Source organism: Sinohyriopsis cumingii, chromosome 4, assembly GCF_028554795.1.
Source record: "Sinohyriopsis cumingii isolate HCF-2022 chromosome 4, ASM2855479v2, whole genome shotgun sequence".
Classification (NCBI taxonomy): domain Eukaryota; kingdom Metazoa; phylum Mollusca; class Bivalvia; order Unionida; family Unionidae; genus Sinohyriopsis; species Sinohyriopsis cumingii.
In genome coordinates, this window is record NC_142964.1 from 76,596,466 (window position 1) to 76,609,619 (window position 13,154).

Genomic DNA, 13,154 nt, shown 5'->3' on the forward strand with positions numbered 1-13,154 from the left:
AAAGCTTTCTACGTGGGAGCGAGAGGCGACAGAAGCAAGACACATTGAGATCACGTGATAGGTCTATTGAGACGTAATAATTTGGGTGGAAGCGTAGTACCGGAAGGACGCGTGGAAGAGTGTTCCGGACGTGCAAGGAGAGTACCGAGTCGAAAGTACAGGAAGTACCAGAGGAGAAAACGAGAGGCGGACAGATGAGTAACAGAATCAACACCGAAGGAATCACACTCTCTTAAGACTGTAATTTCATATGAGAATAGTAATTGGCAACGAAATAGGTAATTGTGTGTATTTGTCGGAAGAATTACGGTTGAGAAATTGTAGATGAAATAGTTGAAAACGTTGATATTTTATTAAATTGTTATACCTTTCACCTTGAGTCTTTTATACACCTAGTCTGTCGGCATTGCTGACTGTGGGCTCGGAGCTATCTAAATTTTAAATTCTCGTTCCTTCTCCGGTATTAGAAATAATACCGTAGAAGGCACGTGACAATGATTTTAGTTACATCCTCTAGTGTTATGTGAGCTTTACTGATAAGTTCCTGCATTTAAGTATTGATTTAATTCAGATTTTTGAACATTTATATGCGCATGGACTTCATTTTATCTTCTCGAAATCCCACAATATTCTTATTTTATTTTCTGTGACATAAACAATCTAAATATTAAGTACATGTAGATGATTATCCGGAATTCGCAAGCACATTTAATGTCCACATATAATTAGAATCAGACAAATACATGCCGTATGTATTTCTATGTATATCTTGTTAGTATCGGACGTTGGATATACCGTATTAGTCCGGACGCTCAGTCCCATATTTGAAATGCATTGTATCATTATCGAGACAGAATATTTAATGTTCTGTTTGTATTAAGAAAGTTATTTCAAATATCTCAAAGATTAACAGTCTTGGCATTAAAGTCACCAACCAGAACAATATAACTTCACCTAATAGAAAATGTAGCATTTCATTTTCTATTTAGGCTTCATTAAAGTTATACTACAAATATATTTAGGGTATACGTATCCTGATCCAACAATGACAAATGCACTAGCAGCTATTTCTATATTTCTAATTTTGATCCAAAGTGTATATGATTATTCTGATTCTACGACATCCACCAACTCGGAAAAAAAAAATTTAATAAGAACTGATATACCCCTGGAACGTTGATGACATTTACTTGTTTTTTTTTTGTTTTGGTAATTATTCAGTTACTATCGCACTAATGCCATCTATGTCCTCAAAAGCTTTGCTTCAACAAATGAAACAATATCATAAGAATGAATACATTCAGAAAATTCTGGTAATATGACTTTTTGTCTTGAACTACAAATATTTACATGTTTGAGTTCCTGGCATCTGCTGCGTTGGAGCCGTTAAGTGTTAAGGTTTTACTGGGTCAAATTATGGGTCAATGTTAGCACTATAGCGATTGTCCGTATTCAGGTTCATGCTGAATGGTGGGCCAAGTGTACGGCCATTTAGCTTGTGCATTGCTGACGATCCTGAAGGGGCCTCAACTGGGATATCAAAATCAGTACTACACAGAATGTAGGTATTAACACCAACTGCTGGCAAGGGAAGGGATTGACATGGCCAGGTAGGGTATACAGTCACATTTGCTACTGCTTGCTTTTCGTTCATTAGTTTGCCAGTGATTTAACGAACTTCCGCGAAAAGTTTAACTCTCCAATTTCTATCTTGCTTTTCCCTCCTGAATGCTTTGCTCTTTTAGAAACTGTTCATGTGTACCATAATGTTTTCCTTTGAGACGTGTAAGGTGCTGCTTGTAATATAGTTTTTAGATCCTCGTAGCGAGAGAACTTCTCAACAAATCGGTCGAAACTTGGGGCCCTTTCTTCGCTACGTATCTACAGATGTTCTATTTTCAGATGAATGTACCCTATTTTCTCGTTGAAATTCAACGTTTATAGGGTCAAGTGTATCACCTATGACTAATAAATGTTTCAATAAACAAAATTGTAATTTGCCTAAAAATGTATTGTTTGGTATTCACAATGAGTAGATGATTGATTCAAATATATCGTGTTGCACGCAATTATTACATTCATATCGATAAGTTTTCTGTACAAAATAGCAACGTCATTACTTCCTAAAATAAGGAAATAAAGGTTTTGATTTGAAAAAAGTGACTTTATTTTTCAATTTGTGTAGCTGGTTACATATTTTTAATTTGTGTGTCTGATTAAAACAAAATCCGTAGAGGATAACGTTATAATTTTCGAAAAGTGGAATATTAGGGACACTCAAGATGTGTGAGAGAAAAGGAAAGACAAAGAGGGAGAGAGAATATAGCCGAATATGAAAGCTAATCACTCTCTAATAAACAAATCGATTATTCCACAGGTCATGGCGGCATCAAAACATTTAATGTATATCGACCACCCTGTTTTAGCATGAATTTAATGAAATATATTCAGCTCTATCTCGAATCGAACGGTGCTGAAATACTTCGTACGCGAAACGAATGAGGTACTTTTAGCAACATTTAATACCGAAAACCCGGCAATTAACTCGGCTACAGACGCAGATATCATTAGCGATGTTGTGCGGCACGATCTACAGAATAGGAAAGCCTCCAGGGGGGTTTCATTTTAGAAGCGACTAATTACTTTGAATTGTGATTTTCAGTCTTTGCCATTTGACTAGATTAAAATCAGAGGTATGTAATAGATAATAACGAATTATTGTTCACCAGGTGGTCTAGAATGATACTTGAAAAATCTATTACAATCACCACTTTCAGTTGGTTTAGTTCATAAATTGGTACACACGATATTCCTTGCAAAGTCGTAGCCGTCACTTGCTAATGAATACGTGGCACTACCATATCTACACAAAATCAATTTAATACAGTACGCATGTTACTGGATTAAAATTAGAAACAAGTTTTTTAACCACTTCTAAATCGAGATAAGATATGGTCTGAAAAAAGTTTGGGCAATACACTTGACCATCATAGAAAATGTTATTTCAGTCCAGAAGCGAATTATAGCCAACATTTCACACTAGTATTTCCACACTAGCGTTTTATTTTAATTCTAACAGAGCGAACATTTTACAAACATAAGATAATCACGTGATCTAGCATGCACCTCGAGACATCAACCGACTATGACTATGATAAGCAGTCGAAAGCGTGAGTTCCACCTGCATGATATCTACATGTCTGATATCTATAGACAGTGATACGTTTATTTTCTTAAATAAAGCACCAAGGAAAATGCCAGAGATAAAATCAAGGCTATTGTATATCTTAATATAGACTTCATTTCGAGGATTATTTTCGTTTACATACATATTTCAATGTAAATCTAGTGGATGGTTTCGTTTTGTATTGTGGGTTTAGCGCCCTGTTTCATCACGGTAGAGGCTAATACAAGGCGGCCCGTATATCTGGTGGAGGAAGAACCTAGAAAAATTGCCAAAAGAACCATCGACCCATGGGAAGCTACTGGCAAGGTTTCTCACATTGGCCGCGCGGAGACTCAGATCAAGGTTTGATGTCAGTGATCTGTATAACTGAGCACCTTAGACAACTCAGCTACCCGGGCCACATATATAGTGAAACTACGGATTATGTTGTCAGGATATAGTTTTTAAATAAGAAACGTAACAGATTAACTTTATTGTATGGGAGTTTAAGAATGTCATCGGACAAATGTCAGTTTACATAATACCGATTATTAGGTTTTTCAGCAGTCACTTGAAATCCTACAAGATAAATAATTGATCATGTGTCTCTCTCTCTCATAAAAATTTACAAATATTAGTGCTATTATCCTGTGTGTACTGGTATGCGCGCGCGTATGTGTGTGTGTGTGTGTGTGTGTGTGTGAAAGAGAGAGAGAGAGAGATTCAAATGTTCACCAAGCAGAACGGAACGTGCTATCCCTGGATTCTACAGGAGAGTGCTTGCTAATACTTCATAATTTGTATTAATACGAATTAATGGTATTATCATGCAGGTTAGAGATGGGTATAAGCGTCGGTGCTTGCAAGCAAAGTGATGGGTGCTGTTTACCCGCGGATTCGGTTTCGAATTCCCGTAGAGTACAAATTAAATTTTTTAATATATATATATATATATATATATATATATATATATATATATATATATATATATATATATATATATATATATATATATATATATATATATATATATATATGTTAATAATATTTAATTAGTATTTGTACTGTTTGTTTAATTTTATCAATAATTACGTTCGAATATCTGTATTTTGTAATCGACCTTAGTCCAAAATCAAGTTGGTGGCCTATCTGACCAGTGACATTAATTTTGCAAGCAAGATAAATACATAGCGCTAATATTTCTCTATGATTATAGATTAAATATACAGACCATGTTTAATTATCAATACGTTCACTTCCGTTTGAGTGAAAGGTACGGTCTTGACCTTATAAAGTTCCAGAAATGAAATTTTTATTTTGTTCATAGAGTTTATGTATATTATGCATAAAGATGGAATTAGCACTCATACGTCTAACTTTATATACTCTCATAAAGTCAATCCTAATTGCAAACTGTGTAGAGTTTGTTCTGTAGTGACATAATGCGCCTGCAGACCTGGGTCTATGAGGCTTGTTACGAGTAATCATTAAAACAAACAACATAGAACCTGATTTTCCCGTACAGTTTGCTACGATAGAACAGGGTCTTTGTAGTTTACAGTTGGACTAGACTGATGTGAAATTATTACAGTATATATTAAACCTAGGTTTAAGGTCAAAGAACCTAATGTTGCATATTTTGAGTGCGATCTCAGATTATATAGCATTCTAATTTCGGGACCTCAATATTATCAAAAAACATTCTTTGGCTGTAAGTACACAAAAAATTGGATTGGTGGTTATGAAATCAAAACATTGTTTTCCTGTTCTTCTTTTTAGGCATATTTTACTTTTTTACTACTTGGTATGCATAAGCATGCTGGAATAAGGCATACCTACGTGTCATGCGTTGTTGTACTTTGTTAAAAATTATATATATTCACAATGTTATATGCATCACAGCGGCGAAATGCAATAAGTTCCATGCAACATGTTAATAATACTTTGTGGATAATAAATGCAAAGATCCAAAAATATTATAACCCTGTATTAAGCTCAGAGCTAGAGTACTCAACTTAGATAATTTGTATTGCCGTAAATATTATATTAATAAAGTTAATTTTATCCAAAAGACATGCATATATACTTAATACAACTCCTTCGGTATGTAAGTGCATTTTATTATACTTGTAACGTTAATTCGTTTGTTAATTATGGATGAAAATATATTCAGACTACTTATAATTTTGAATACTCAGAGATATACAAATATATGATTAAATTGCAAAAAAATCAGCTTCTCTACAAATTTTTGTATACGCATTAAATGAAGATTCAAATGTTCTCACCTGTCAAACCACCACCACGCGGACACGACAAAGTATGGAGTCCAGCAGAGAGCGAACACACTCACTGAAAATTGAAACGTAGCCTCGGTTATTGATGATGCGCCTTATACTTACACCAACGCAAACATATCAACCAGAATTATAGCTTGTAATTACGCAAACTGATTGTTTGCTAACAAGAAAGTTGAAATCCATTTAATCGTATGATATATAGCGTGTAGTACTCTGCAAAATAAACTTGAAAATTGGGTGACTTGGGGTGGGAGTAGGTCTTTGATATATGCAATTCAATCACAGCGTTTAAATCCATGTTACAACACACGCTATCCCTGTGGTTTAGGAAATAGATTCCCGATGAATGAAGAATAAACGCGATGCAATATTTTTATGATTGAAAAAATTCAGCCAATATTGTAATGTGCATGAAGTAATTGCCTGAGAATTTTCTTGAAACGGTTACACCGAAAGAATACACCAGGTAAGTACTTGCGACGTTTCGAGCGTTTGGGAGGTCCAATGTAAATCTGATAATAATAAAAGAATTAAAACGATGCAGATATATACTAGGTTATAGACAACCTTGTTCTTCTGACGGCTTCATGTCACAAAAATATATTTTACGCAAGATACAATTAGGTTAGTTCTAAGGGTTTTACATCTAAGCAAATCATTAGCATGTGGTATAATCTTAGGCAATTTTTATATTCTGACTTCTTCACGTCTGAAAAATCTTTTATCACAAAGTACACTCAATGATAATATTTTCTTCTAACAGCTTTACGTCTCAACAGATCTTTAGCATAACATTACAGTTTTGCACAATCTCCTCTTTCAAGCGTTTTAGCAAAAGTTAGACTTAAAAAATCTTTCCCTTCGAGTATAAATAGATCTCTAGGAAAAGGTAATATATTAGACAATCTTTCCTGCTTATTGGGTTTAAGTCTCAAAAAATGTTTAGTGTAAGATTCGCTGTTAGTCTCTCGTTTATAGCGACTTCACGTCTAAAAAAAACTTGAGCACAACTTGCACAAGGTGCACTTTCATGTAGATTAAAGATCATGACACTGATATTTGTAATGGACTAATCATAATAATATCTGTTCTTGAAAGACTGAAGATGCTTATAGTAGTAGGGAAGTATATTGATTTGTTTATCTTTCGACCCAAAATTACATACATTGGATAAGTAGGAAAACTATTAGGACAAGGGACCAGTGAAATAAAACCTGAAACAATAAATTTTAAATCTATTGTTTGGATGAAAAATTTAAATCATTATTGAAATAGTTTCGATGTAAAAATAATAATTATCGATCATTTACCTATAACAATAGTCATCTTGAGTGTTCGAACCCGGGCTCTTTCTATGACACCAATGCTCGAACGTCTTAGCAGACATCGTGATTTCTTCGGATCAATATCTTTTTGATTATCTACTGCAATTAAATGTTACCCATTACTGGGAAGCATGGTTATTCTTTAAGGCTTGAATTAATGTCTTTATATATGACACAAGCTATTTACAAAATTCCTGCCACATAATATTGTTAGTAGACTTTCGATAACAATTCACACATGACGTTATTTTAAGATAAATATCAAAGCTCTTTAATTCAGCACGTTTCCTTTTTTAATTCATTTTGTCTTTAATATACCTTCCATGGCTGCTTTATGTGATTTGATGATAATAAAAACATTGAAGGAAATGATATTTCCAAGGACTAAATTTTAAGCAAAACATAGAGCTACAGCTGACGTCTACAGATTTTGAAACATTTCCAAAAAATAACGAACACTATTATACTCTGATTAACTTAAAGTTTGTACTCATTGAACTGTTATCAAGATGTGTGCTTTTAGTAGTAATTAACATTTTCTACAATTTATGTCGTTATGCTGTTTTCATTCGTTTCGCTTTTTTGTCATGAATAAAAATGTGATCAATAACATGATTCAGGAAATCAGGTAAAATACCAGCAGTTTTAAAATTGAATCAAATTACCGCATTTTAATCCATACAGTTATCCAAATGAATTCAAATCTTTGTTACAACATGGATTATGCGAATTGTGTTCAAAATCTAATGCTATTATAGAGACTGCCAATTTAAAGAAAGTCTGACCTATATAATTAGCTTGTTTGTCAACATAATACTATAATGTAATTCAACATGTCTCCATGTATGAAAGAACAATCATCTTTAACTGAAATGGCAGTTAATAATCAACGCCGTTTACAATACGTACCCCGACCCTGTCGTGTTTTCTTCGACATCTCACGGAGAATTAGGGTGTAGGCTAGTGTAATGATAAGCAAGGGGAGACCGTACATCGCGATCATATGGAAGATGTTGTAGGCCAGTTCGTGTGCCGGGCTGGGGAAAAAGTGGAAGGTTACGCACTGCTGGAACCATTGGTGCAGCGGATGTCGCTCCACATGGAATATCACGCTCTGAACAAAACGAATAAATTGAAAAGAAATTAATGGCCTTTTTCTATGTGAATATAAAGTTTTAAAAACCAGTCAACTGTATATCGCCCGAAGCGAAGTGGAGGTTCATAAAACTTCATAGAACTTCGTATTACCCTTTATGGTCAATGACTGTTTTACTGCATGATTAAGCGAAAATCTTTTAAATTAAATATAATTCTAAATATTCAAGAACAACACATTTTGCAGCAAAATGTCACAAAAGATAGGACACTTCAAACTCAACAAAACCAAGACAGTGCAGTATGATCAATTGTAGCAAATCACGTGATTTTGTGTCATCCAGTGGGGAAATAAAGAAACTTCTTTTGCAGGAATTATGCAGTAGTGTGAAATATGTGAATACATGTATGCTACTTGGACTATTTATGCTAATAATACAATTTGTATATGCTCTTGGGACTATTTATAAGTCTAATATGTGTATGCTATTGGGACTATTTATGCCATAAATATAATTTGTGTATGCTATTGGGATTATTTGTCTAATATGTGTATGCTATTGAGATTATTTAGGTTTTAAGTTCAATATGGGTATTCTATTGAAAATATTTTTGTCTTAAGTGGAATATGTGTATGTTATTGGGATTACTTATGTTTTAAGTGGAATATGTGCATTCTGCTGTGAATGTGTATGTTACAAGTGCAATATCTGTAAGCTATTGGGACTATTTATGTTTTAAGTGGCATATGTGTATGTTATTAGGATTACTTATGTTTTAAGTGGAATATGTGCATTCTGCTGTGAATGTGTATGTTACAAGTGCAATATCTGTATGATATGGGGACTATTTGTTTTAAGTGGAATATGTGTATGTTATTGGGATTACTTATGTTTAAAATGCAATATGTGCTATTGGGACTATATATGTTATATGTGCAAGACAAACTTCAGTATAGATGATACGTAATAATTTTTGTCAGAAAAACAGGGCCATTAAAGGGTACACTAAAATAAAATATACAATGACCAATAAAGAAAGGTTTAAATCATATTTCAATCTATTTGAGGATTCAACATACAATTTATCACATGCTTTAATCGAATCAATGTACGAAAAGGAAAACTGCTGTGACAAGCCGGTTTTATTAAATGAACAATGTGCAGAAACTTTTGTCTGTACAGAACATTTGCTATGGGACGTTTGTTACTAACAGTTCGTTCGACTTTACTGATGCACATGATGTCGCCATATTTTCTTCACCCGTGAAACCAGTAAGTGTCCGTAAATTATGACCTTGTTCTGTCCGTTCAAGCTAAACGACAAGATCACTTAAGGTGAAAGTGACCATAAAGTTTTAATTGTTGTGAGAAAGTTTAGATTGATTTTCAACAATATTTGATTTCGTATGAAAACAAACACACGTCTTCGCAGTATCTCGGTTTCTCGATAAAAATGAGTTTAGTTGACGAATCTCATACTAGTAACAATAGCTATGCTCTAAGGAAAGGTTGCAATGAAATTCACATCTTTCTAATCATGTTCCTCCCGTATCAATATGATGTGGATTCATCTTCGTTATTGAGCATATAGCTTAACATACATGAAATTTAACAGTTCCAAAATGAACTTTACGGCAAGAGCGAATCGGTAGACCAAACTATCAGTAATAGATCGAATGTAAAATACTGAAGTCACAATATTATCCACCATGGCAAATTTGGTAACCCACACCGATGAAAATTTGCAACAGATTATATCACCTTTATGCGGAAATAGATTCGTATTTGGTATGAGATCCAACAATATTTCTACTAAAAGGAAGACAAAAGACCGGAAAAGACATTCACATGACGAAAATTATATTAATAGTAGACAGTGAAAAAAAAAAAAATCCCCAAAGCCTATTTTTGTTTGCCTGCCAAGTCCGTTCGACCCTCTCAAGCAGTCCCCAAGCGTACATTGTTCCTCAGCGTCAAAATTAGATACACGCATCAAACTAACTTTTATTCGAATTGTTAAAACAATAGTTTTATTTAAATCTCAGGTTAAACACTGGTTGCATATATGAATAACATATTGTATACGTGGTTACGCTTCATGTTGTGATAACATTGAATATGCAGCACCTTTGGGTAGCAAACATAAAACGCTTACGTGTTGTATTTTGGGTAGCAAACATAAAACGCTTACGTGTTGTATTTTGGGTAGCAAACAAAAAACGCTTACGTGTTGTATTTTGGGTAGCAAACATAAAACGCTTACGTGTTGTATTTTGGGTAGCAAACATAAAACGCTTACGTGTTGACCGCTCCGGTGGCCTAGTGGTTAGAGCGTCCGCCTCGGATGTGGGAGGTCGTGGGTTCGATCCCCGGCCGAGTCATACCAAAGACCTACAAAAATGGTACTAACAGCTGCCTCGCTTGGCGCTCAGCAATAAGAGGTTAGTGTTAGGACTGGTCGGCCTGGTGTCAGGATAATGTGACTGGGTGGGACATCATGCTACATGTCTGCGGCATGATGCCCCAGTGCTAGGCATCACTATAAACTGTCACACTGCAGACATCGTAGCGATATGACTGAAACATTGTTAAAGCTACGTTAAAAATCCATATCACACACACACACACACACACACGTGTTGTATTTTGGGTAGCAAACATAAAACGCTTACGTGTTGTATTTGAAACATAAACTGAAATAAACTTATCATTCATCATTCACATCGATATTCCAATCTTGAAAGCCTTTAGATTTTAAATGTATGCATCCACGAAAGTTACCTACTTACTGAAAATATATTAAAAACGCATAGTCAAGGATTAGCAGGACATTATGAACATATGGATGTGTTAAGACATTCATCTAATCAATTTTGTCCCGGAATGATGAACGTGAAGCGTCAATATTCGTTTGACAAAACTAGGGAACGGAGAACCTCTAGTGGTGTTTATATATATATATATATATATATATATATATATATATATATATATATATATATATATATATATATATATATATATATATATATATATATATATATATATATATATATATATATATATATATATATATATATATATATATATATATATATGTATGTATGTATGTATCTATCTATGTATGTATGCATGCATGCATGCAGTATGTATGTATGTATGTATGCATGCATGCATGCAGTATGTATGTATGTATGCATGTATGCATGCATGTATGTATCGCGCTTTCTTCTGCAAATATAACAAATATACTGGTGACCCATGTTGAATTGTGGAAAATACGTGCAATAGAAATTCACATAACCCCCCTTTTATTTTTTAAATCTGTGTTGCGAACAAAGTATTGAATAATAATTATTTTGTTTATTTCAAAGCCAATTCTCAAAATTTGTTAGATGCATTTATCTATAACTTTTATTTGGGTGAACAGAAAGAAAATTCTACATTCACTTTCCAGACAAAACTTATTATTATTATTATTATTATTATTATTATTATTATTATTATTATTATTATTGTTATTGTTATTTCAATCACCGATAAATCCAGATTGCTGTTTTTGCTGGAATCGAGTGGCAGGAAGATAAAAATATATATTAATTCTGTTTTGAAAAATATCAAAAGTTAGGAATGTTTTTTGAATGTCTGAATGAGTTTAAGAGTGATGGCAAACAGTGCGATTTAAAACCTCGTCAATTATCAATTACCTGTAATCAATAAAAATATAAATATAGAACATCCAAAATCGATTTGCTCAGCACAACGCAACATTCACACAATTGTTCAACTGCATAATAATTATCTAAATTTAAACTCATTATATAGCCAAGCATTGCAAATTGCAATGAATTTGACGATAAAAGAAATGTCGATATAATGGTTTTTTTATTTTTTATTTATATTTTCTGTCTTTTGGGAAACAATGCAGAATTGTAATGAAACAAATGTCGTATAATGTCTTCGTGCATATGATTCAACATTTTTCGGTTTTGGCTTCTGCACTTTATTTTCATTTTTCATCTTCCTATTATTATTATTATTATTAACGGATTTATATAACAATGCAGTTTATTATGAGGCGGGTGAATCTACATGAATGAGGTTTACAAATTAAACCTGGCATTGTGTCGAGATATAGATACCTCAAAGAATGTACTCTTTTAATCGACATATGAGTAAAGTTGTCATTGGCAACAATAATGGTGCTCTATGCATGTAAGAACAACAATAATTTCGCTCCCTAAGTAGATATCGATTCTGAAACAGTCTGCGTCATGAAGACATATAGTCACATCAGGTTTGATTAGACCTGATATGACATAACTTTAGCATCAGCCAAAACCTGAGATGTTGTTGCACAAATGTTATTTTCCAAGAACTGTGCCGTCCAATATATTAGCAAAACTGTAGTCATTACACATAGGATGAACCTGCTCAAAAGCCACATCAGCGAAACAATTTATACAGAACTTGCCAACAGCTACATCTCGACTAGACATTCTGTACAATCTCCGTTAATCCTCCTGTCGATTGACGTGGAATGCACAGGGAATCAGAAACATTGGATTCTGTTGTAGAATACATGCGATGAATTGAGCTTCAATTATAACTGCAATCCTGCTTTTTGCCTAACTATATTACAAACTTTATGGCTTTGATCACCATGTTTGCCGTGGTTTTAGAACTTAACTTTTACAGGGGCCAGTCGGCGTCTCTATTTTTATCACTATGCGCACTTGCATTTATATTTAGAAAATTATTTTAGATTAGCATGGCATTATATAGATTTGATCATATTTTGCATTATTATCAAGCTTATTGTTTCTACATTATATATTTTTTTTACATAATTTGCTATGAAGAATCCTTCTGTTGCAATGAAGAAAATAACAAAATAATAAAGGTACAATTGTCCACTATATACTTACACGATATGTATTTTGCCTTTACTGTTTACAAATCGTCTTTTGACCAGAAAATACGACAGAAATGCCACACTAGGTTGTCATACGAGAATGGAATAAAAATGTAAAGGTTGTTACACTGAAAAGCGTAGACATTTTCAAATAATAAATCAATACTCTTTACTCTTTCATCATCTATTGCTTTCAGGTGAGCTATAGGTGTTCAGCCTGTCAGGATCATGTTACTTTATCGATGGAATAGATTTAATGCCAAGAGATTGTGATTCGTTAATGCTGAAAAATAGGCAATATTTCTTTCAAGGAATAATCATGAGACAGAGCACGCTAAAGTCCTCTCTGGC

General features: G+C 33.6%; 1 protein-coding gene across 1 annotated transcript in view; it reads right to left on the reverse strand.

Annotated features, from left to right (window-relative positions):
* Positions 1 to 13,154, reverse strand: part of LOC149801488 (adipokinetic hormone/corazonin-related peptide receptor variant I-like) — a 48,586-nt gene that overhangs the window by 7,562 nt on the left and 27,870 nt on the right. The window contains exons 2-4 of the mRNA XM_089956807.1: positions 7,701 to 7,905; positions 6,777 to 6,887; positions 5,455 to 5,518 (exon numbers count right to left, since the gene is read on the reverse strand). Of these exons, the coding sequence (XP_089812933.1) occupies positions 5,455 to 5,518; positions 6,777 to 6,887; positions 7,701 to 7,905 (380 nt within the window). The remainder of the gene's footprint in view (positions 1 to 5,454; positions 5,519 to 6,776; positions 6,888 to 7,700; positions 7,906 to 13,154) is intronic.